Genomic DNA, 24,096 nt, shown 5'->3' with positions numbered 1-24,096 from the left:
GTTTTATAAACATTTTGAATATTTATAAAATAACGCGAGTCGTCCATTTCCAAACAAAGCCTTAGTTAGAAACGCCACTGAAATACTTTTATTTTGAAATTTTTGTGAAACGGAAGTATATTCCGTTTGACAGCTTGTACAGTTGTTAAATACCAAATGGCAAATACAATAGGAAACTACTGTAGTGCAGTATCATAGTAATATATCTGTACAATGAAGCGAACATAGCGCTTATTTTTCACCGGCGAATTTCGGTGATTTTGTTGATGGTGATTTTAAATAGTTGAGTTAAAAAAGTAAAGTTCACCATGGGCTCAGAGGATGTGCTCAAGAGTGCTTCAAAACTGGCTTCTTATAATGTCCTGCTTCAGGTACTATTAACCAGCGTGTACACACATACAGACTCTAAATACACCTTTATTAGAGACATATAAAAAAGCAGTATTCCTCTTGATATGCTTTATATTTCAGGTGATGTTTCGAGTGTTGACATTTCTCTTGAATGCATTTACTTTGCGGTTTGTGTCCAAGGAGCTGATGGGCGTGGTAAATGTCAGGTGGGTTTACAGTTACACAACATAAACTCGAACATTCGTTTGAATGGGCCACAAACTGCAACGTTTGCTTTTGTTACAGGTTGATGCTGCTCTATTCTACATTGGTGTTTCTGTCTAGGGAGGCGTTCCGGAGGGCGTGTCTAAGCGGTGAAGGGGCGGGGCGTAACTGGAGACAGGTCATCAACTTGTTATGGCTCACGTAAGTACTAGAAATGTCTGCAAGTTTATTAACCAAATTTTGCTTTTGGTTTTCTCAGTGTTATTTAAGGATGTGTTGTTTGCTTTTTATAACATGAACAAAACAAAACAAAAAATAAATTAATATTTTATTGCTCCCTGCCAAATCTCACATCCATCATAATTTATTAAGGCCCCATTCTCTTCGTTTTCATGCTTTTGTTGAAGCCATCTGCTTGCATTATTTTAAGGAATATTTCACCTAAAAATTAAAATGTTGTTTTTTATTCTCTTTCTTTGACTTTTTTCTCAAACTGGCAGATTTCCTCTGGGATGTGTGTGGGGTGTGTTATTGGTGTGTGTGTGGTGGTGGGTGCTCCAGGCACCTGATCCTGAGTCCATCCCGCATTATGTTCCTGCTGTTGGATTGTTCTGCCTGTCTGCACTTACAGAGCTGCTGGCTGAACCTCTCTGGGTTCTTGCACACGCGCACATGTTCGTCCGTTTGAAGGTGTCTGAATCTGCCTTTCATTTTTTAAATTGCACTTAATAGAATCATTGTAGACTGAACAATATGAAGCTATCTAATCAAATGATGCATATTCACAGGTGATTGCCGAAAGCTTAGCCATGATTGCTAAATGTCTTGTTACTGTAGTGTTGGTGGTCTCAGCGCCTCAATGGGGGCTCTATATCTTCTCTGCAGCTCAGGTACGTGTATAGTATGTTTGCATACTGAACGTATACAACATCTATAGTTTTCTGTTGCAATGCCTTTCTGTTTGTAATCTTAATTCTGTGTGTTTTTCATTTGACAGTGTGTCTATGCAGGGTTTTTGCTCCTTTGTTATGTGTTATACTTCATCCATTTCCTTGGCTCAGAGGAAGCAGAGAAGAAATCGTTCCCTGTTCATCACATAACCGACCTTCTGCCATCTAGGGTGGATCACGAGGTATGACTTATTTTACAACACAATGCCACATTGGTCTGTTGTAGACTTTTACTTTTAGTGTTTGTTTTTGTTTATAGCCACTGCTGAACTGGAAGTTGACCACACTAACCTGGAGCTTTTTCAAACAGTCATTTCTCAAACAGATACTTACAGAAGGCAAGTGCCTATCATGCTCAGTTATGTAGTACTTTTTGTCTAAATGTTTAAATGCTGTTAATAAATATTTCATTTTGATTTAATAGGCGAGCGTTATGTGATGACTTTTTTAAATGTGCTTAACTTTGGAGACCAGGGTGAGTTTGTACATTCACACACACAAGCTATTATATTTTATTACATATTATACTATTATACACATCATATTCCCCTTTACTTATTTTTACAGGGGTTTATGATATAATAAACAATCTGGGCTCAATGGTGGCAAGATTTCTTTTCTTGCCCATTGAGGAGAGTTTTTATGTGTTCTTTGCAAAAGTCCTGGAGCGTGGACGAGATGTACGACATCAAAAACAAGTCAGTATCTGTTTATGGTCATAACTTTATTCAGTGCAGCCAGCCAGATGTGGCTTGGATAATTGTAAAATGCTGATTGGTCCACAGGAGGAAGTTTCCATGGCAGCTGAGGTACTGGAATGTCTTTTGAAGCTGGTGCTTTTGATTGGTCTGATCATCACAGTTTTTGGTTATGCATATTCTCATCTAGCACTTGACATCTATGGTGGGGAGCTTCTGAGCAGCGGAGCCGGTAAATCACAAATATGCAATACTGGATACTAGATGTACTGTAGTACCTGATTTGATTAACTTTTCAGTTCAAATAAATACATTTTAATTTGTGTGTGTGTGTGTGCCATAAAAGTTTAAATTTTTTGTTTGTGTATTTTGCAGGGCCAGATCTCCTACGGTGTTACAGTTGTTATGTTCTGCTGTTAGCTATTAATGGAGTAACAGAGTGTTTTGTTTTTGCTGCCATGAGCAAAGAGGAGGTTGACAGGTGAACAACACATCATTACCATACACTACTGTTCAAAACTGTTTGAGGTCGTTTGAAGTTTTTGTTTTACTGTTGTCGAAAAAAAAGTCTCTTATGCTCACCAAGGCTGCATTTATTTGACCAAAAATTCTGTAAAAGCAGTAATATTGTGAAATATTATTACAATTTAAAATATCTGTTTTTTATTTTAATATATTTTAAGATGTAATTTATTCCTGTGATGGCAAAACTGAATTATCAGCAATCATTATTTACTTTTTCAGGATTCTTTGATGAATACATTTATTTGAAGAACAGCTTTTATTTTCTATTTATATTTATTTAAAAAAAAAAAAAATGTTGTAACATCGTCACGTTCACTTTTGATTAATTTAATGCATCCTTCCAGAATAAAAGTCGTCACCTTTATTTTTTATAGCGCTTTATACAATACAGATCATTTCAAAGCAGCTGCACCGTGATAAACAGAAAAAAATAATGATCAATGATGCAAACAGAATTCAATTAAAAAAAAGAGAGTGTCAAAAAGGTTTTTTTTTGTTTGTTTTTAAACGCACTGACCCCAAACTTTTGAACTTGAGTGTAAAATATTTTATTGTTTGAAACATATTTATATATTTAAAAATTTAATTTTATAAGAAAATGTTTAAACAACATTTTCTCTCTCTCTCTCTCTCTCTCTCTCTCTCTCTAGATATAATCTAGTGATGCTGGGCCTGTCGGCCTCTTTTCTGCTGCTTTCTTATTGGCTAACCTGGATGTTAGGGGGCATTGGCTTCATTTTGGCAAATTGCTGTAACATGGCTTTACGAATCACTCACAGTATTGTTTACATACATCGCTATTTCCTGCAAAGTGAATACGCACCGCTGTGGGGGCTCCGCCCACATTCTGCTGTCATAATTGCACTTGGAGTGAGCTCCATCCTCACAGCCTTCTCAGAGGTATTATAGCCTCATTGTTTACATTTTAATATAGATAAAGTTGTGATTAACAAATTCAAATCTGATTTGAAACCATTTTGTCTTTCAGAGCATGTTCTGCTGTGATGGTGGCTGGTTGCTAAGGCTGGTTCATGTTGCCGTGGGGGCAGTTTGTCTCCTAGGTGTGGTCATCACAGTATTTCTAACAGAAACAAGACTTGTGGAGTTTGTCAAAACTCAGCTGCTACCTAAATACAGCAAGAAACTCACATGAGCGTTTACTTAGAAAACACCTAAACTTCCTCAAGGTGAGGTTGACACTAACATGTCATGGACCAGATTTTGCCTTGTCAAACATTAGGCAGATTTGAAAACTGTGTAATATTTTACAAATATATTTTCTTAAAAAAAAAAATGGGAAGGTTTACTCCAGAAGATGCAGTACCTCTATGTTCAGTTTTTGCTTATGACATCAAAAGAAGTTCACTTAGATGCTGACAGTTTGAAGGTTCTTGTCCATACCTTATAGAATATTTTATTGAATGATTACAGAACAAATGCAAAGATATCAAGGGGTCCTTCAGTATGTAACTACGGTCATTCCTGCTTCATCACCATGAAGAAATGCATTACGATTCTTCGTCTTTTGAACATGAATGCTTGTTTTAATGAGCATACCAAAGGTGTACATTGACCAAATATTTTGTAACATTGTACCTTTTACATAATATTACTACTAGATATACTATAGCTGTGTAAACTCGTGGTGAACTTTGTATAAATGGTGTGTGTGTATAAAATGGTTATGTAATAAAATTAAACCGTGCTGGTTACCATTGTCTTTAAAAATATTTTAAAAGAGACTGGAAAATATCGTCTACTCTTCTAATATCTGGGTACAAATTAAACCCTTTCCTGAATGTACTGTTTTGCCACTTTAATTTACATACAATATCATTAAAATATTTGGATCACTAATGTGAGGTAAGCTTTTTTTTCCTTCTTCTTTTTATTTAAGATATGAATACTTTTATTCAGCAAGGATGCATAAAATGTTAACACTTTATAATAAGGTCCCATTTGTTAACATTAAACAAGGAATAAGGGTTTTATTTATTTAATCACACTGGAAAGGTGACGTAGGTGGAAGTACAGCAGTAGGGTGAAAAACTCCATCTCATTTTCTCCTCCAACTTTAAAATTGTCTGACGTTGTTTTACATTTTTTTTTGTAAAGGGTGTTTCACTTCGTCTTTGCACGTTCGCTTTGTAGACACTGGATCTGTACTTTCACCTACGTCACACGTGATCTTTCCAACGTGATTACGTCATGCGTGGCGGATTGCAGAGCAGTGCAAGACAAGCATTTGTGGGTAAAAAGTATATAATTTTTTATCTTTTTAGAAAATGAACGTTTTGCTAGATAAGACCCTTATTCCTCGTCTGGGATCATGTAGAGCACTTTGAAGCTGCACTGAAACTGCATTTTGGACCTTCAACCCATTGGTCCCCATTGAAGTCCACTATATGGAGAAAAATCCTGGAATGTTTTCTTCAAAAACCTTAATTTCTTTTTGACTGAAGATAGAAAGACATAAACATCTTGGATAACATGGGGGTGAGTAAATTATCAGCAAATTTTCATTCTGAAGTAAACTAATCTACTTTAATGTTAGTAAAAATATAATTGTTCATGTTATTTACAGTGTATTAACTGTTAATAAATACAACTTGATTTCAAAAATGTATTAGTAAATTTTGGAATTACCATCGACTAATATTAATAAATGCTGTTAATGTATTGCTCATTTTTAGTTCATGTTAACTAATGTAGATAACTAATGTTAATAAATGAAACCTTATTGTAGAGTTCATCATTAAATTAATCAGATGTGACAGTAAAGACTTTTGCATTATAAGAAACAATGAAGACTGGAGGAATGATGCTGAACATTCAGCTTTGCCATTACTGGAATAAATTAAATTTTAAAAATAGAAAACAGATATTTTAAATTGTAAAAATATATCACAATATTACTGTTTTTAATGGATGATCATATAAATACAGCATTGGTGAGCACAAGAGACTTTTGCTGTCACCAAACTTTTAAAGATAGTGTACATGTATAGAAACAAGACATTGAGAAGCTGTTTAAAATGTTTCTTGAGTTTACAAACCAGTGAAAACATTAGGACAGCTGTAGGTAAAGACTTAACAATGGCAGGACATTAATTCCTAATTACCTCTTCTTAAAAAGTATGTAATTCCAATGAAATACACGAGACAAATTAACATTCACAAACAAGCACTTAGCAACCCCCAAAGCAACAAACACAACAGAGTACAAATAAACTCTTGCACTCATTTAGAAGCTCATGAGCAATAAAGCAGATACAAGACACAAACCATAAACTGTTTTCATTTCTGAGCTGCTGGAACTAATTGAAGTACTGAAGATGTCATCCTTAAATAACCATGTGTTTATCCTACAAGAACAGTGACTGAGATTAAATGGGAGGAGGAACAGTGTGACTCATGCTTTGGCCAAAGGAATTATGGTCCATTTGGGATTGGACTCAGCAAGGGAAGGGTGTGTGCGTATAAATGCACATGCAACAAGTACAAAACAGAGAAACTTAAGCAAGACTTTAGGACTTCACAACTGATTTTGAGAGTTCACCATGTCTCAAGTAAGAGAAAGAAGAAACACTGAGGGAAGAAATAAAGATTGTTTTGCTTATCATTATTAATTTTCTGCTTCTCTTCAGCAGGGTGAGGAAGAGGAAGTTAAGAGGCCTGAGGTGAAAGCAGAGGATTTGATTGGAGCCAGGGATAAACTAGCATTTGGAACAGAAGTGAAGAGCAAGACCTTTGAGGTGATGCAGGAATGCGGTGAGTCGAGCAGCAACTGTTAGATCTGAGGAAACTGCAATAATTCAGATGAAAGGTTGTGTGTGAAATACCACTGAATCCCAGTGTCCCTGTTTTTTGTTTCTGAGCCAAGAGGAAAAAGAAATGTGTATGTGTGTGTGTTTGGGTTTTATAGTGTTTCCACTCCATATATAGCAGGAAATCAGAGCACAAACACAAAGAGAGGACTCTCCCCTAGTCACTCTTGTTATGAAATGTTTATTGCATTTTATTAGCCTTTTATAACTTTTCCAGTTGTATATCATTTTACAATGTGCTAAATAATCTCTATTGTAGAAACAATAATCAATATGTTCCCTTGAATATGAAAATGTTGCCAGTAAGTTATGACATTAAAGACTTAAAAGATTGGGTTACAATAAGGTCCAATTAGTTAATGCATTAACTAACAATAAGCAATACATTTGTTACATTTTTAAAAAAAAAATTGTTAACATTAGTTAATAACATTACAACTAGTTCATGCTAGCTCAGGTTCATTAAATAGTATTATCAACTTTGATTTTAAAGGGTTAGTTCACCCAAAAATTTAATTTCTGTCATTAATTACTCACCCTCATGTCGTTCCACACCCGTAAGACCTTCGCTCATCTTCGGAACAAAAATTAGGATATTTTTCGATAAAATCCTATGGCTCAGTGAGGCCTGCATCGCCAGCAATAACACTCCCTTTTTCAATGTCCAGAAAGCTACTAAAAACATTTAAAACAGTTCATGTGACTACAGTGGTTCAACCTTAATATTATAAAGCGACGAGAATACTTTTTGTGCGCCAAAAATAACAAAATAGCGACTTTATTCAACAATATCTAGTGATGGGCGATTTCAAAACACTGCTTCATGAAGCTTCGAAGCTTTATGAATCATTTGTTTCGATTCAGCGGTTCGGAGCGCGTATCAAACTGCCAAAGTCACGTGAACTGTTGAAGTTTCAAAACACTTATGACGTAACGAAGCCTCATTTACTGAAATCATGGGATTTTGGCGCTCCGAACCACTGATTCGAAACAAATGATTCGTAAAGCTTCGAAGCTTCATGAAGCAGTGTTTTGAAATCACCCATCACTATTGTGGAATAAAGTCGCTATTTTGTTATTTTTGGCGCACAAAAAGTATTCTCGTCTCTTTATAATATTAAAGTTGAACCACTGTAGTCACATGAACTGTTTTAAATATGTTTTTAGTAGCTTTATGGGTATTGAGAAAGGGAGTGTTATTGCTGGCGATGCAGGCCTTACTGAGACATCGGATTTTATCAACAATATCTTAATTTATGTTCCGAAGATGAAGGTCTTGCGGGTGTGGAATGACATGAGGGTGAGTACTTAATGACATAATTTTCATTTTTGGGTGAACTAACTCTTTAATAATGTATTAGTAAATGTTGAAATGAACATGAACTATAATAAATGCTTTAAAAGTATTGTTTATTCATATTAACTTAACAAATGAACATTATTGTAAAGTATTACCAAAGATTGTGTATACCATTATTAAACACTTTGATTCTTCACACGAAAATGTGTATTTTACAGTAGGCTGTTTTATTAACTTCTTATTAGTTCAAATTTAGTTTGTGTTTTGTCAGTTCAAACATGTATATTTTACATAAATTGAGAGCTTTGTATAGAGGTAACTGAAATTCAAATGTGTAGGATGTTCAATTATTGTGTATTCTGAATATCTTTGTCTCTGCCGTTAGAACGAGCCGGGAAGGTCGCGCCATCCGTCTTCAGCAAAGTTCGCTCCGGATCTGAGACTGCCTTTAACAAACCCAGCAGGGGAAAGTAACACTGTGGAACCATACACTCAACTTTGTTTCACTGAATCTTACAGCTAAAAACATGTAAGGTGTATTTCTAAATGTATCTAAAGCATTAACACTGAAAATAACGCAGTAGTTTTTATTTGAACACAGTACAAGAATCACCGAGTAACACGTGGTTAGTTGCGTCACAACCGCTAAACAATATTAATAGTTTTTGAGGCTGAATGCAAAGCCTGATCTTAAGAACACCATAAAATATATTTTTCACTGTTTTTCTCCAATCATTTTCCCCAAATGAAAAAAAAGGCTTTAAACAAATAAAACTGAATGGTACTTTTTGACAAATATCCTTGAATGCTACTTTTATCTATATGGATTCAGACACCAGAATACCTGGGGGGGGTTTGTAAACCAACAAACAAAAAAGTTGTTTGTTGATTTAGTTTTATATTGGAAATGTTGAATATTTAATTTTGTGTGGAAATGAAATATTTCTCAAAATAAATCAGTTCAATCCCATTTATATTTCACATTACTATCAAAAAAAGATTTATTTTCAAAACAAAACAAAGGACAGCAGACAAGGACAATGGAGAACTTATCCTACAGGAGAATAACAAAAGTGGGGGATAAAACCAAAGAAATCAGGTTGAAAGCATGTTATTAACGAAGAGACTGTTTTCTTTCCTGTTCTTATTTAACATTTGTGAGTAACAGGAACTGACTCAAATAGATAAAACAATGCAGTAGCCATGAATTGCTGTTGGGTTGGCTCGGTACTGCTGTCATACTGTTATAATGTCATGACAAATGTGAACTAATCAACCAGTAAACCAAACTATAGCAGGGCGTACAGAGAAAGCAAGAGAGAGTTATTTCATAAACTTGGTGTGCTGATCTTGTAGGATCTTTGCAGAGGACTTAGCATCATAGAAGAGTTCATTAATTTCTTCCACATGTTCTTTATCGACTACTTCCCTTCCCTGAACTCGTGCCAACAGATTGGCAGGTGTCAGCAGCTGTACAGCATATCTGCATTTACACAAAGACACACGTTAGCCAACATTACATAACCAAATTACATGAGTGAGAATGCAGATAGCAAGACAGAAATAAATATGACAGTTCAATCTAATCTAAATCAGTAGCATATGTTGGAATGTTATAAGTGGTGTGTGTTCACGTAGTAACAAGTATTACCTGAGTGTAGTCTTGGTACCGATCTCTCCGAGGTGAGATAAAGCCTCCTCGCTGATGTTGAGGCCCTCTGTCTGAGCTCGGATCTTTATGATCTTTAGAAACATGCAAATTAAACAAACAAAAAAACAAAACAAAAAAAAAGAGTAATGTATACTTCATCTTTTATATATTTATGTAATAACTTTATTAGTCTGGGTTTTTAAAAGCTTGTTTTGACAAAAATGTTTATGCACACCTGTTTCATCTCTTGAGGAGTGTACAGCATAGTTCTGATAATCATGACTCGATCCAGCAGATCCAGCGGAATTCCATGAGGAGAGCTGATGTCCTCTGTCCCCCTAAAACATAATTATGCATACATGTAAATTAACTCCTCAACCAATCAAATGGATCATTCAAACAGTTGGTCACAGCAAACTGCAAATCAAAATCATTCCAATATTGGTTTATTAGGTTTATTCAAATATAATCCAATATGCTCAAGTTCGTTAACATTAGTTAATGCATTCAATATGAATATGATAAACTAACAATGAACAATTTTTTTTACATTTATTAATCTCTATTAATATCTACATAAAGTAATATATTTTTAACGAGTTGTATAAGTTAACATTAATGTATTATGAATGAAGATTAACAATGAACAATAATTCAACAATAAGTTTCCATTTGTTGACATTAGTTAACATGAAGTAACAATGAAAAATACTTCTAAAGCATTTTAGTTTGTTAATTTCAACACTGACTAATATGATTCAAATCTGTTCTGTATTTAACAGATCTGAGCTAACAGTATTTTTTAATAAATAGCATTTATAAAGATGAATACATATACTGCAACAAATGTATTGTTTATTGTTAGTTAATATTAGTTAATGCATAAATGCATGTTAACTAAATAAACATTAACCTAAAAATAAATAATTCATAATTGCTGTTTATTGTTAGTTCATGCAACCTAATGCATTAATGCATAAATGTTAAAGTGCCCCTATTATTGCTATTTTACATTGTACATCACCTCATTTCTTAAAGAGTCTGAAAAAAGTTAGTTCGAAGATTCAGTCTCTCTAAACCACTCCTTTCTGTGAGCCTACTCTGCCCTGATTGGTCAGACGGCCCAGTCTGTTGTGATTGGTCTATCGTTACAGCATGTGTCAGAAACGAAGCACCTATTACCATATTTGAATTTTAGCTCTTCCTCAGCATTTTATACAAACAATGGCATCATTTTTGTATTCGAAAAAGCATAATGGGGTACTTTAACTAACTGAACTTTATTGTAAAAGTGTTGCATAAAAATTTTACAATTGTACAAAATTGTGACAAAGCTAATTTACTTTATTTACTACCAAAAACACACCTGATAAGGCAGTTTCCACGATTGGATGCAAACACTACGATGGGAGCGATCGAGCTCTCCAGTGCTCGGTGCAGGTAGGTAAAACACTCGATGTCCAGCATGTGAACTTCATCAATAAACAGAACACCAGGAACCAGCTCTGCCACACCCTGTTCAATGTATTTGTTCACAACCTTATTGATCTCCGCTCGCAGTTTATCTGTATACGGAATGCACAAACACAGAGAAACGGTTAAACATGGCCTCATTAAAAATCCTTAGGATTATCAGTATATAAAATATTAACCATGTTACCTGTGATTTCCGTCTTTTTGGGTTTCATCAGTTGACCCATCATAGAGAGTATGTCCTGGCCTCCCTAGAAAACACAGTACACTCACATTATTAGTGTCATGGAGATCCACTTGAAAAGCTAGATAACATGATGTTTGGGTGCAAATACCTGAGGTCTTGCATTAGCAACATCAAGGTCGTGAAGTGTAACATCCTGAATAATCTCTTTCTTCTTGTGTACATCACCTTTCGGTAGCGGTACATACTCTTCTGCCTCCAAATCGAACTCTGTTGCAAATGTGTCACATCGTCCCTGCCTCTGCAAACCAAAAACAGAAAGACTGATTATGAATTAACTCAATAAGAGCCTTGAGAAATGTTTGGACCATTAAAATGGGTCAATTTATTTACAAGGTAAGTTTATTGCACTTTATGTGATGTGGGATTTCATTCAAAAACTATAAATGTGTACTATACCAATTTAAGTAGTGTTTGGGGTCAGTAAGATTTTGATGTTTTTGAAAGAAATCTCTTCTGCTCACCAGGTCACACTTTAGTTTAGCATCTAATTCTCACTATTAACTATTAACTACAATTTTACCTCAAACTCCTAATTACTCTTTATTAATAGTTAGTAAGGTAGTTGTTAAATTTAGGTATGAGTTAGGATTAAGGGATATAGAATAAGGTCATGTAGAATAAGGCATTAATATGTGCTTTATAAGTACTAATAAACAGCCAATATCCTAGTAATATGCATGCTAATAAGCAACTAGTTAATAGTGAGAATTGGACCCTAAACTAAAGTATTATTGCTCACCAATGCTGCAATTATTTGATCAAAATACTGAAAATGTGTGAAATATTATTATAAAATAAAACAGCTTTTCTATTTTAATAGTTTTTAAAATGTATTTTATTCCTGTGATGGCAAAGCTGAATTTTCAGCAGCAATTACTCCAGTCTTCAGTGTCACATGATCCTTCAGAAATCATTGGAATATGCTGATTTGGTGCTCAAGAAACATTTCTTATTATTATTTGCAAATGGTTGTGCTGCTTAATATTTTTGTGGAAACTGCACTACATTTTTTTTTTTTTTTTTTTTTTTTTTTAGGAATCTTTGGTTAATAGAAAGTTTAACAGAACAGCATTTATATGTAAAGAATTTTTTGTAACATTATAAATATCCTTACTGTCACTTTTTTTGATCAATTTAATGCATCCTTCCTTGCTGAATAAAAGTATTATTTTCTTTCAAAAATATGAAAGACAATCTTATCCTTTATACTGCTGCCAGACTACCTGCCCACCTGCACTGACAAAAGATTACTTCAACATGCCAACCTCAAATATAGGCAGGAGAGAGAATGGTTAAGCAAATCCGTCCATACCTTGACTGCCCCACTGTTAGCCTCGATGTAGATAACATCACCGACCTCCACTCTCTCCTTCTGCAGACTTTCATAGATACTGGGATCCAGCTGCATGAGCATATCAAATGCTATGAGATATGACTTTTAACTTTAAACAGACATAAAATCGGTTTCCAAATATGAAAAAAAAGCAGCACGCTTTCACCTCCTTACCTTCAACTGTTTGGTGCCCTTTGCCGTCTTCAAACCGATAATGACATGACTGATAGTTTTGCCATAGCCCCCCATTGGGTTCTCCGTCTCACAGGGAGTCAGTTCAGTGACCTCTCCTTCATACACCTCTTTAGTCTCCTTGATACGCAGACCTGCATGCACAAGCAAAACAAGAAGAAAAAAAAACTACAGAAATTTATATATTATATATATATATATATATATATATATATATATATATATAAAATACTTGTGAGTCTATTCACCTGTGTGTATTCAACTCCCCATGCCAGTATATTTCTGTCAACATTGTAATAATGTGTGCATGCATGCATGCATATCTCACTTGATTACACAGACCACATTGTTCCAGATGCATACTGGCGGTCTAATATCAGACTACAGTAGTCATTGTTTCAATCCATCTATTTTTATGTGAATTTTGGGATATCGCATTAAAAAGAAGAAGAAGAAAAAAAAAAAAAAAAAAAAACACTGGATGGAAATGCCAAGATGCGCATAATACATTATAAAAATGCGCATAAAAACATATAAGCGCAGTTGAGTTGGATAATTTTATTTGATAAGAAGACATGCGCGTAAACTACAATAGAAACACATTTACCGAATAAATCCCTCAATGAGCAACAACAACAAAAACAACAACAAAACTCATGTGACTTTGCCTCAGCAGAGGATGTGATCAGATAACTGGACTAACCTGCGGATCAGTCTGAGATGCAAGTCTTTTTTTTTTTTACAGATATTTTGCACAAATTTCCCAGGAAGTGAGAATTTTGTTCTCTTGAACACATGGGATGGAATCAATGCTTTATTCACAAATGTTTTATACGATATTCCAATTTTGCGTACAAGTTAAATTTGCAACTTTGCATGGAAACATAGCTAGTGTGTGTGAGGAGTTACTAACTAGTACAAGAACAAGTTTAAAAAGTATTTCAATGTGTTTGTTTTCCTTTATTACTAAAAGTGCCTCTTAAAATAAATGTATTATATTAATAATAAATAAATAATAAATAAATGAATAAATGTATTATATAATGTTTTTACAGGTTATGGTACACAAGTACATTGTCCATAATTGAAGTAGACAAATGAGTTTTTCTCACGAGAGCTCACCTATGGCTCTTCTGAAGTTCTCCATCAGCACTTCAGTCTTCTTGATTTCTGATGAATACACTTCACTGCCCACCATAGGACAGAAGGGAACTTTATTTCCCAGTTCCTGTGCCATGGCCAATGCTAGAGCAGTCTGCGGGGTACAGAAATAAAATTACCAAACCATAAACCCTCTCGCATACAAAGGCTGTGAAACTATTTACAAAAAGCTCTCAGTCCTCACCTTGCCTGTTCCAGGGGGTCCGGCCAGTAAAATAGCTCTGCCAGCCATCTTTTTGCAACGAATCAGCTCTACGATGATGCCACAAGCCTAATAAAAAGATAAGAATTGCCATTTTTTTAAAATAAGAAACACACTTTACAGCTACACAGGTTGTCCTTTATAAATGATTAATATGAAGTGGCTAAATGGCAGGAAATTGGCCAGAAATTTTTACAAATATTAAATAATCTCCAGGATCTGTTATGATCACAACAATATACTCCTAGTGAATGTGAAATATGCATATGCACTTCTATATTGCTCCCGACACATACAATTAATTAGATATTCGTCCTTTACAAATAATCAGTTAAATACAAATGATTAAATTCATTATTCAGCGTAATCAAATGTACTGATTTCCCATTCACACACTGGCAACATATAAAATTGATCTCTACCTCTCTAGCTGTCTCCTGCCCCACTAGTCCGGACGCGGACTGTTTAGCATTACCGGCCTCATCCAGCCCGAGACCCTTCACGTGGCTGTGAGATGCGATGCGCTGCGTCTTGGTTGTGCTTTTCACCTCTTCGATCTTCATGTTTCTTATTAGTTAATTAAACGCTCTAAAACGTGAGTAAAACAATCTCAAGCCTATCTCATGAAAGGCCGTTGAAATCAAACACAAGAGACCCGCGTTTCCATGTGGGTAACCAAGGCGATTTGAGGAAGTACCGCCCCCGAAACGGTTTTTAGTCGTTCTTTGTATCGATTGGTCAATTTGTGGAATCTCTGTTTAATCATTGGATGCCGCTGTTGTCTGTATGATCACTGTGAACACGCCCCTATTTTCCATTTGTGCTCTATTTGAAATGTCGTACTGAAACAAAGATAACCTCCGTAGGTTCCACAAATCTCTTTTTCTGTATGAAGTGTAGATAAATTCCTAATTATGTATTAAACATGTTGTAAATAATTGAAACCTTTTTATTAGTTTATAAATGATTTGATCCATGAGGTTTCTTTTCTAAGTACTAATGCTGTGAAGTGGAACATATGAGTTGAGCTGTTTTGTCAGGGATTGTTTTTTGGTAGCACAGGAACTGTCAAATTTCAGAAAAGTTTGCTGAATGCAGTAAGAGCAGAGATATTTAGCATGTAATTTAATCTCTCATATCAGAACTAATAAGTGAATATTATTAAATTCCACCAAATTAGATAAATTTGGTTAACTGACAGTTTAATATTGAGCTGGTTAGGTTGAACCAACAGCGCTGCTGTCAGCAGTTCAAAGTCTGCGCATTCAGTCTGTTACTCAACAATTTCAATGATGGCAGATTCTAGTCTTCCTAAAACGCTGAACTTTAACGTCGGTGTCCTCGGCCATGTGGACAGCGGAAAAACGTCTCTCGCCCGGGCGCTTAGCAGCACCGCATCCACCGCAGCCTTTGACAAGAACCCCCAGTCCAAAGAGCGGGGCATCACGCTGGATCTTGGCTTTAGTGCGTTTACGGTGCCCTTACCGGAGCACCTGAGAGAGTCCAGCGGGGACAGACAATACGACAGTCTGCAGTTCACACTGGTGGACTGCCCGGGACATGCCTCCCTCATACGCACTATCATCGGGGGTAAGTGGATAAAATAAATACTTGGTTTATATTAGTTGGGCAATGGTTACAACAATTAAATCCACAATACCAAACTGCATGTTTTACAAGTATGCCTGGATCAATATGTAATTCATGGAGTATGCAAAACAAAGCAATACACCACACGTCTTTTAATTTCTAGTATGACTAAGTAGTAGAAGAGAAGTAACCTGTCAGGGCATTTTGGTCCAGCACTACCACTTTTGATCAGTAGGTGGTGTGTGTGTATTTGAAGAGATCATATTAACCCTGTAAAGACTGACAAATAATAATAGTCAGTAAAATCTATTTAAAATAAACCAGTTTATTGAACCTTTAGGGAAAAATATATATATATAAAAGAAAACCAAATATGTTGTGTATCATATTTGATACTTAAGGCTTTTATGGCTGATATAGTATGATATGGTGAGAATATGGAGTTCAAACTTGACCAGGATGAGGCCCAAACTGAGCAAAAATATGTAAATTGTTCTTTTAATGTTCTTATTTATATGTAAATAAGAACATGCAATGTTCTTATTTATATGTAAAGTAAGAAGAAATTCTGGTAGCTTGTAATGTAAATAAATACGATTGAATCCTCAAATCCTTAGATTATATTTAATGCTTAGTTTTATGATCAAAGCTCTTTGGTTTTAATTGTGGGGAACAAACATATAATGCAATCCAGTACAATGATGATTAAGAGATAAATAAATGTTCCTTGAAAACCTGTTGTTTCATATTTGATACTTACATTTTAACAGGATTTTTCAAAAAAAAAAAAAAGAAAGAAAGAAAAAGTATGAATAATCAAGTAAAACTAAGTTGCTTTAGTCTAGTAAGTGTCTGTCTTGAAATATTAATAACAATCTAAAAGTTATTCTTATATTTACTTTGTAAAAATTGTAAAAATCGTTAAAGAATCCACAGCGTACCATGACATGGACATTTTTAGAATTATACTAAAAGGCCTTTTACTTGATTAAAAATGATGAACTATCAATCAGAGTGCAAAAAGCATATAGTAGATTGTGTACAACAGGTTTTTCAACAAAGTTTTGATAATGTTCATAATTTAGAGGCCTTAGAAATTCATGTATCACATATGATACCATGTGCCATTGTATGGTACCATATTATAGGATTAAAACAAATCAAAAGACAAATCTACTTTTAATGACAGACTTGTGATGTTACTACAAGACAAGAGATCTGCATAGATTAAATAAAATACGTTTAGCATGAGAACACCTTTTACAAAAAACCAAAACAAAAAAAAACATATTTTTGTGATCATGATCAGATTCTGTCATTTAATGCATTTAAATCTGTTATACAACAGAATTAAGTGCCTTTAACACAATCACATCTATTTGGTAACCTAGATAGTTATGGGTACAATACATGCTTTCAATATTCCTCTATACTGAAAAAATTTAGCTCACATAACTTGTTTTCTTGCATACACAATCTCACAGGTATTACAAAAAAGAGGGATTTATGAAGAAATATATGATGTGAAAAAACAATGTCTAGAGGGTTTTTGTTAACCTGTGGGATCAAACACACTCAGAGAACTCAAGTGTAGTGGGAATGTCTAGTGTAATTGCATTGATGGCATTGGTGTGTGTGTGTACATTTATGACACATGTGGTTGATTAAGGCGGAAGGGGGCTGTTCGGGGCTCCAGCTTGACTTCCTCTCTCCCCCAGAGGGGATCTCTCAGGAAAGAATGAGTGCCAGAGAGAGGGAGAGAAAAAGAAGGAAAGGAAAGGCAATAGCCTGGTCTCCTACTTCTCTTATTTTTGCTCTCTTTCTTTGTCTTGCAGTGATGACTTTACTCTGTTATGTCTGTCATTGTTGAACTTATGTCTCTCATCTGTGTGCTTGCATTCAGGTGCTCAGATCATTGATCTGATGATGTTGGTGGTTGACGTTGTGAAAGGTATGCAGACACAAACAGCAGAGTGCCTTTTGATTGGTCAGCTCACCTGCTCCCGCATGATCGTCATACTCAACAAAACAGACCTGTTGCCTAGTGACAAGAAACAGGCGGCTATTGAGAAAATGACCAAGAGGATGCACAAAACTCTTGAGAACACAAGGTAGACATTGTCAAGCACACGTTTCACTATATATTCTAAATATAATACATTTTGCCAGCTTTATACTGCTAAATTCAACTATAAGGCATGGAGATATTAAGAAATTATAAACATTAGCATCATGATTTTCTGTAAAGCTGCTTTAAAAATGGTGTATTGTAAAAAAAAAATGCAAAAAAAAAAAAAAATTGAATTGACTATTTTTTGCTTGTCAGATTTAAAGGGTGCCCAATTATTGCTGTGGCAGCAAAGCCAGGTGGTCCTGAGGCCCCGGATACAGACGAACCACAAGGGATAACTGAACTCATAGATGTGAGTTAATGGGTGTGCTGTCACGGCACAGATTCAAAATCCAAAAGTCAGAGACTACTTTTAAATTTCGTATTTTTTAGTGCTGTCAATCTGTTAAAAAAATAACTGATTAAAATTTTTCCTGTGATTAATGCGATTAATTGTGATTCAAAAACATTAAAGTTTTTAATATATTTTTTATAATGTAATAATTTCATAGTTAATCTCCAAATTAATTTAGAAACAACATAAAGTATATTTTAAATATTTGTTTAATGGCATCTTTTCATGAATGAAGGCCAGTATCACTGATATTAAAGGGTTAGTTCACCCAAAAATGAAAATAATGTCATTTATTACTCACCCTCATGGTGTTCCACACCCGTAAGACCTTCGTTAATCTTCGGAACACAAATTAAGATATTTTTGTTAAAATCCGATGGCTCAGTGAGGCCTTCATTCACAGCAATGACATTTCCTCTCTCAAGATCCATTAATGTACTAAAAACATATTTAAATCAGTTCATGTGAGTACAGTGGTTCAATATTAATATTATAAAGCAACAAGAATATTTTTGGTGCACCAAAAAAACCAAAATAACGACTTATATAGTGATGGCCGATTTCAAAACACTGCGTCAGGAAGCTTCGGAGCGTTATGAATCGGCGTATCGAATCATGATTCGGATCGCATGTCAAACCGCCAAACTGCTGAAATCACATGACTTTGGCGCTCCGAAGCGCTGATTCGATACGCTGATTCATAACGCTCCGAAGCTTCCTGACGCAGTGTTTTGAAATCGGCCATCACTATAGAAGTCGTTATTTCGTTTTTTTTGGCGCACCAAAAATATTCTCGTCGCTTTATAATATTAATATTGAACCACTGTACTCACATGAACTGATTTAAATGTGTTTTTAGTACATTAATGGATCTTGAGAGAGGAAATGTCATTGCTGGCTATGGAGGCCTCACTGAGCCATCGGATTTCATCAAAAATATCTTAATTTGTCTTACGGGTGTGGAATGCCATGAGGGTGAGTAATAAATGACATTATTTTCATTTTTGGGTGAACTAACCCTTTAATACTGCTGATGATGTCTCAATTATATTGATTGTTTTTTTTTTTTATTTTAAACATTAATAATTATAACCATTCAGCATTACAGTATAATTAAAAACTATCAATTTTAACATTTACTAGGCTTAACACAAATTATAAATAAATTAAAAATTATAAATTAAATATAGATTAATCCTTATTAAAGCTACAAAAGTTTTTGTCAAGTCAAGTTTTAGCTTTAGTCAAGAGCAGTGAGTTTCTATATTACTTTTGTTTTTTTATTAACATTAATGACAGACATCACAGCAGCAGGTTTATTAGGCTGCTGTGACTTTAAGACCTGCCGCTGCTGCACAAAACGCGGATCTGACATGCATCCCATTTTCTCACAACTCTTTGCATTCATTTATTTAACTAATTTAAGAATACTCAACAAAACGGGCATTTTGGCATAATTCTGTGTGTTCAAGCGCGAAAGAGAACTCGATACTGGCACGCGCCTTTCTGTGCACGCAAGTCGCGTGTGTCGACATGAACAGACAGCACGTTCTCTTTTGTCTTCTCGCGCATGAATGGTTTAAAATCATTTGCATGAATAAGAGCGTGATCATATAAGGTAATACTAGCCAAAGGATCAAGGAAAAAACTGATGCTGCATTAAATATTTTTAACGCGGAACACTGAAAATAATTATTTGCATTCTTTAATGCGTTCATTTTGACAGCCCTCATTTTTTATATATAAATTAAAATGCCTAAATAAAGAACTCCCTGCAAAAGATCAAATTTCCTTTTTCCATTGACTTTTTTGCAACATTGTCAAATCATGCTGGATAACAGAGATCAGGTTTAGCACAAAATAGTTTATACTAGCTTGGATGTTGTCATTATACTGTAGCTAAAGGGGGATTTTAGGTCTTAAACTTTTTGTTATTACTGTATTTCGAAAGGTATGGATCATATTTCTGAGGTTGTCTCTTACTATGTGCTCAGTTTTTGAAGGCCCAGGCCTTCCTTCCTCGTAGAGATCCGTCAGGTTCTCTTCTCATGGCTGTAGATCACTGCTTCTCCATCCGTGGCCAGGGAACAGTCATTACTGGCACCATCCTACAAGGGTCGCTCAATGTCAATGATACTGTGGAGATACCAGCGTTAAAGGTACTGATCAATACATACACTACATTTCAAAAGTTTTGGGATGAGTGAGTTTTTTTTTTGTTTTTTTTTTTGAGAGACAGAAATTGACTTTTATTCAGCAAGAATGCATTAAATTGATCAAAGGTGATAGTAAAGACATTTATGTTACAAAAGATTTCTATTTCAAATAAATACTGTTCTTTTGTACTTACTATTCATCAAAGTCTCATAGTTTTTATAAGCACAACGATTTTCAACATTGATAATAATAAGAAATGCTTCTTAAGCACCAAATCAGCAAATTAGAATGATTTCTGAAGGATCATGTGACACTGAAGACAGATTTGCCATTACAGGAATAAAATATATTAGAATAGAAAACACTTCACAATATTACTGTTTTTACTTTATTTTGGATTAAATAAGTCAGGCTTTTGCAACATTGTGTGTTTACATGATCAGCTCCTTACTTAATTTTTTTTTTTTTTTTCCTTAGGTAACTCGCAAGGTCAAATCTGTGCAGATGTTTCGTAAGCCAGTTCCTAGTGCTATGCAAGGGGATCGGGTTGGCGTGTGTGTGACACAGTTTGACCCAAAACTGTTAGAACGGGGTGTAGTTTGCACACCAGGTTCATTGCAGACTCTTTACGCTGCTATTATATCTGTCCAAAAGATTGAATACTATCGCGGAGCACTTAGCAGCCGTGCAAAGTTTCACATCACCGTTGGACATGAAACCGTTATGTCCCGTATCTCATTCTTCAATCGAGTGCTTCCTGGCAAAGAAAATGGAGACTGTAGCCCCACCTCTCAAGAGCAAAGTGCAAGTTCTTTCTCATTTGATTGGGAATTTCACCACCTGGATGACTATATGACTCTTCAGGCAGAAGGTGGGAGAGGGGAACCACAGCAATGGGCTTTACTTGAGTTTGAACGACCAGTCACATGTCCACCACTTTGCTTAGTGATTGGGTCACGACTGGACTCAGATATCCATGGTAACGCATGCAGGCTTGCCTTTCACGGAAAGCTTCTGGAAGGGTTTGAAGACAAAAACTACACAGAGACAACACTTCCTCGACTCAAAATCAGCAAAGACAAGCAGAAAGAAGGAGCAGTGGAGCGGGTAACTGCAAATATTTATATAGTGATAATGAATAAATAAAAAATACACATACACAGACTACTGTTCAAAAGCTTGGGGTCAATAAGTTTTTGTTTGTTTGTTTGTTTGTTTGGTGAGCATAAGAGACTACTTTCAAAAATATTACAAATCTTTACCGACCTGTACATGATTTAAGTGTATAATTTATTTCACTATATACAGTGTCATATTTTGTTTTAATCTTTTTCTACACAATTCTTACTAATTTGATTAATTTATTTGACATTTTTACTGTCTTTTGAACACCTCATGTACTCATCAGTTTTGTCCAATTTTTTATCTTTGGTCAGGTGACAGATGACTACACTGTGATTGGTCGAAACCTGTTTAAGAAGGAGACGAACCTTCAGCTGTTTGTGGGTTTAAAAGTTACACTGTCGACGGGAGAAACGGGGTCCATTGAAGGTGGCTTCGGCCAGAGCGGCAAGATCAAAATCAGAATACCAGGTAAGCAAAGACAAATACACTCTCATTTACTGTCCCTTACTTTCTCTTGGCCTCTTTTTTTGACTTATTTTTACATCCATGTGCTCATTCATTCAGCATATACATAAAAGCTGCTCTCATATAAAGTTACACACAGCAAAAATGCACGCTGTATCTTAAGTATACGTGCAAAAAAACTCACATCCTTTTCCTGACCCTCAAGGCTCTCTTGTGTAGGTAGACCTCAGCCCTACAAATATATACACACACACACACATTGCAGCATACACCTCTCTTCAGGCCCAATGAAATTAAGTGGAATGAATGTATCCATAACCACACTGGAAAGGATGTTTCCTTTTTTTTGTGTTACCTCACATTTTTTAGTCTAGTTTGAAAAAAAAGTATACAAGTCAGTTGAAATAAAGCTGAAATAAAATAAAATATAAATATTAGTTGAAAAACTTAAGCTAAACGAAAATTATAATTTATACTGGAAATAAATAAAAATGAAAATGAACTAAAAATTAAATAAAAATAAATTAAACCTAAATAACAATATTTATATAAAAAAATAAAATGACAAAAGCACAATATTATTAATTTTTTTAATAAAACTAAAATAAAAACTAAAATAACAGTTAATCTAGAAATATTTTTTTCCATTAAATTTTGATTAATGCAGCAGTTAATTCCTGTTAAAAACATAAATGATCATATGATCAATGTATCTAACAAAAACATGAGGGATATATTCTGTCTAGTGTCTTTGTATGCCCCTTGTCCATGAATGCCTGTTCTTTCTTTCTCTTCTGTTAGAGGGGCTGAAAGAAGAAACCAAGCAGCTTCTGTCCTCTTCCTCTAAGAAGAAGGGGAAGGGTGGGGCCAAAAATGAATCCTCCAAATCTGAGGAAACCAAGCCCGACGCTCAACCAGTTACCATACACTTAAACTTCAAACGCTATATATATGATCCCCACAAAAAGATGGTGCAGTCCTGACCCTCAGTCAGATCATTCCCGATAAGAGCTGAAAGGCAGACAGGAATAACAGACACTACTAAAGTCTGGGATATGGAGCGGGAAACTTCTTGTACATGTTTATTGTGTGCAGAGTTTCTATTCTGTTACTTCGCATTTGTATTATTCCTTTTATATATGGAATAATAAAAATGAATAAAATGAAAACGTGGAATATTCCTTTAAGACACATTCCCTTACTAATAAGTGCTGTTATATGACTGCTAATAAAACAACTATTAGCTAAACTGCTCTAGTTGCAGTGTACTGTTTTTTGTGATTTACATTTTGTTTGTAAGTGTGTGTGGAAAGTGTTTGTGCGTCTTTGTGTTTGGCGTAGTGAGAGTGGTTGGGACATTGCTTTAGGGCAGTAAGCATTGTGAATATAGGCAAATATTTCTGTTGGCAAATGGGCAAAATATGTTTCCACACACCCCATCTTTTTTACTCTAGATGTATAAATATCCACTTTTCATTTCCACTGTTTATATTTGTTTATGCTTATGTTGTCTTGCTCGTGTAAAAAAAGAAACCTAAATTTTAAAAAAAGTATAACCTTTTGTAAACCACAATAAGTCTTTTCATTGTTTACCGATTTGCTTCACAGATTTGCATATATTCCAGTTACGTTTTTGGCAGCTTGGAGGAATCTGTAGTCAAATTCATTCTTAATTTGCGAGTATACAAAAAGCAGCTGTACTAAAATATTAAATGCCATCTGTGTTGATGTACTTCCCTGTTTGTACCTGTCATTACAGATAAGCAAAGAGCCTTTATTTGTTATTCATTATAATTGCCAATAACTGGACTTTTGTATATTTGTGTATGCATAGGTAACTGCCTATCACTCCATCACTCTCATTCTCTAACGCACACTTTCTTTGACTAGCAAATGTGCTGTCATGGATTGATTTACAATAATCACATTTATTCCAATAGGAAGATGTGTTGATCTAACTGACATAAAAGTTCATAAAAGTAGTCCATGCAATTTACAATAGCTTTGACTGAATTTTAAGTTATTATTCCCTGAAAATGTTCCCCTTCATCTTGGCTTTCAAATCACATTCATATTTAAACCTGACAGTCACTCTGCAAAACATTTATCCTCTGTATTGCACAGAAGAAAGAAAGTAATATAGGTCGCAAACAACATGACAGAGAGTAAATGATAGAATT

General features: G+C 34.9%; 4 protein-coding genes across 6 annotated transcripts; 3 read left to right on the top strand and 1 right to left on the bottom strand.

Moving 5' to 3' along the window:
- The first annotated feature begins 125 nt into the window (after positions 1 to 125).
- On the top strand, positions 126 to 4,440 carry rft1 (RFT1 homolog). 2 transcript variants are annotated; one of them, XM_051896883.1, is made up of 14 exons: positions 126 to 371; positions 472 to 557; positions 637 to 756; positions 1,056 to 1,245; positions 1,344 to 1,445; positions 1,553 to 1,687; positions 1,765 to 1,843; positions 1,930 to 1,980; positions 2,073 to 2,203; positions 2,291 to 2,435; positions 2,579 to 2,684; positions 3,379 to 3,628; positions 3,717 to 3,915; positions 4,160 to 4,440. In XM_051896883.1, exons 1-13 carry the CDS (start codon positions 309 to 311, stop codon positions 3,879 to 3,881), a joined length of 1,623 nt encoding a protein of 540 aa, XP_051752843.1. In that variant the 5' UTR covers positions 126 to 308; the 3' UTR covers positions 3,882 to 3,915; positions 4,160 to 4,440. The 2 variants fall into 2 exon arrangements, with proteins under 2 accessions (XP_051752843.1, XP_051752842.1); XM_051896882.1 differs by having other exon boundaries at positions 3,717 to 4,440.
- A 1,696-nt stretch (positions 4,441 to 6,136) lies between these two features.
- On the top strand, positions 6,137 to 8,825 carry mustn1a (musculoskeletal, embryonic nuclear protein 1a). Of its 2 annotated transcripts, none has more exons than XM_051897145.1 (3): positions 6,137 to 6,297; positions 6,376 to 6,499; positions 8,241 to 8,825. In XM_051897145.1, the coding sequence occupies exons 1-3, from the start codon at positions 6,289 to 6,291 to the stop codon at positions 8,327 to 8,329; spliced, it is 222 nt and encodes a 73-aa protein (XP_051753105.1). In that variant the 5' UTR covers positions 6,137 to 6,288; the 3' UTR covers positions 8,330 to 8,825. The 2 variants fall into 2 exon arrangements, with proteins under 2 accessions (XP_051753105.1, XP_051753106.1); XM_051897146.1 differs by having other exon boundaries at positions 6,140 to 6,297; positions 6,379 to 6,499.
- Positions 8,429 to 14,816, bottom strand: ruvbl1 (RuvB-like AAA ATPase 1). Its single transcript, XM_051897144.1, has 11 exons — positions 14,537 to 14,816; positions 14,097 to 14,183; positions 13,874 to 14,006; positions 12,734 to 12,885; positions 12,539 to 12,628; positions 11,315 to 11,464; positions 11,167 to 11,230; positions 10,873 to 11,071; positions 9,742 to 9,844; positions 9,507 to 9,598; positions 8,429 to 9,338 (listed from the first exon to the last, which is right to left on the bottom strand). The coding sequence occupies exons 1-11, from the start codon at positions 14,675 to 14,677 to the stop codon at positions 9,179 to 9,181; spliced, it is 1,371 nt and encodes a 456-aa protein (XP_051753104.1). The 5' UTR covers positions 14,678 to 14,816; the 3' UTR covers positions 8,429 to 9,178.
- A 341-nt stretch (positions 14,817 to 15,157) lies between these two features.
- eefsec (eukaryotic elongation factor, selenocysteine-tRNA-specific) lies at positions 15,158 to 23,169 on the top strand. The gene is made up of 7 exons (XM_051897143.1): positions 15,158 to 15,704; positions 17,608 to 17,815; positions 18,031 to 18,127; positions 20,164 to 20,328; positions 20,804 to 21,433; positions 21,763 to 21,919; positions 22,718 to 23,169. Exons 1-7 carry the CDS (start codon positions 15,404 to 15,406, stop codon positions 22,897 to 22,899), a joined length of 1,740 nt encoding a protein of 579 aa, XP_051753103.1. The 5' UTR covers positions 15,158 to 15,403; the 3' UTR covers positions 22,900 to 23,169.
- Positions 23,170 to 24,096: the final 927 nt, after the last annotated feature.

The sequence above is a fragment of the Ctenopharyngodon idella genome, chromosome 6 (genome assembly GCF_019924925.1).
Source record: "Ctenopharyngodon idella isolate HZGC_01 chromosome 6, HZGC01, whole genome shotgun sequence".
Lineage (NCBI taxonomy): Eukaryota > Metazoa > Chordata > Actinopteri > Cypriniformes > Xenocyprididae > Ctenopharyngodon > Ctenopharyngodon idella.
This window is presented reverse-complemented; position numbering and strand designations above follow the sequence as displayed.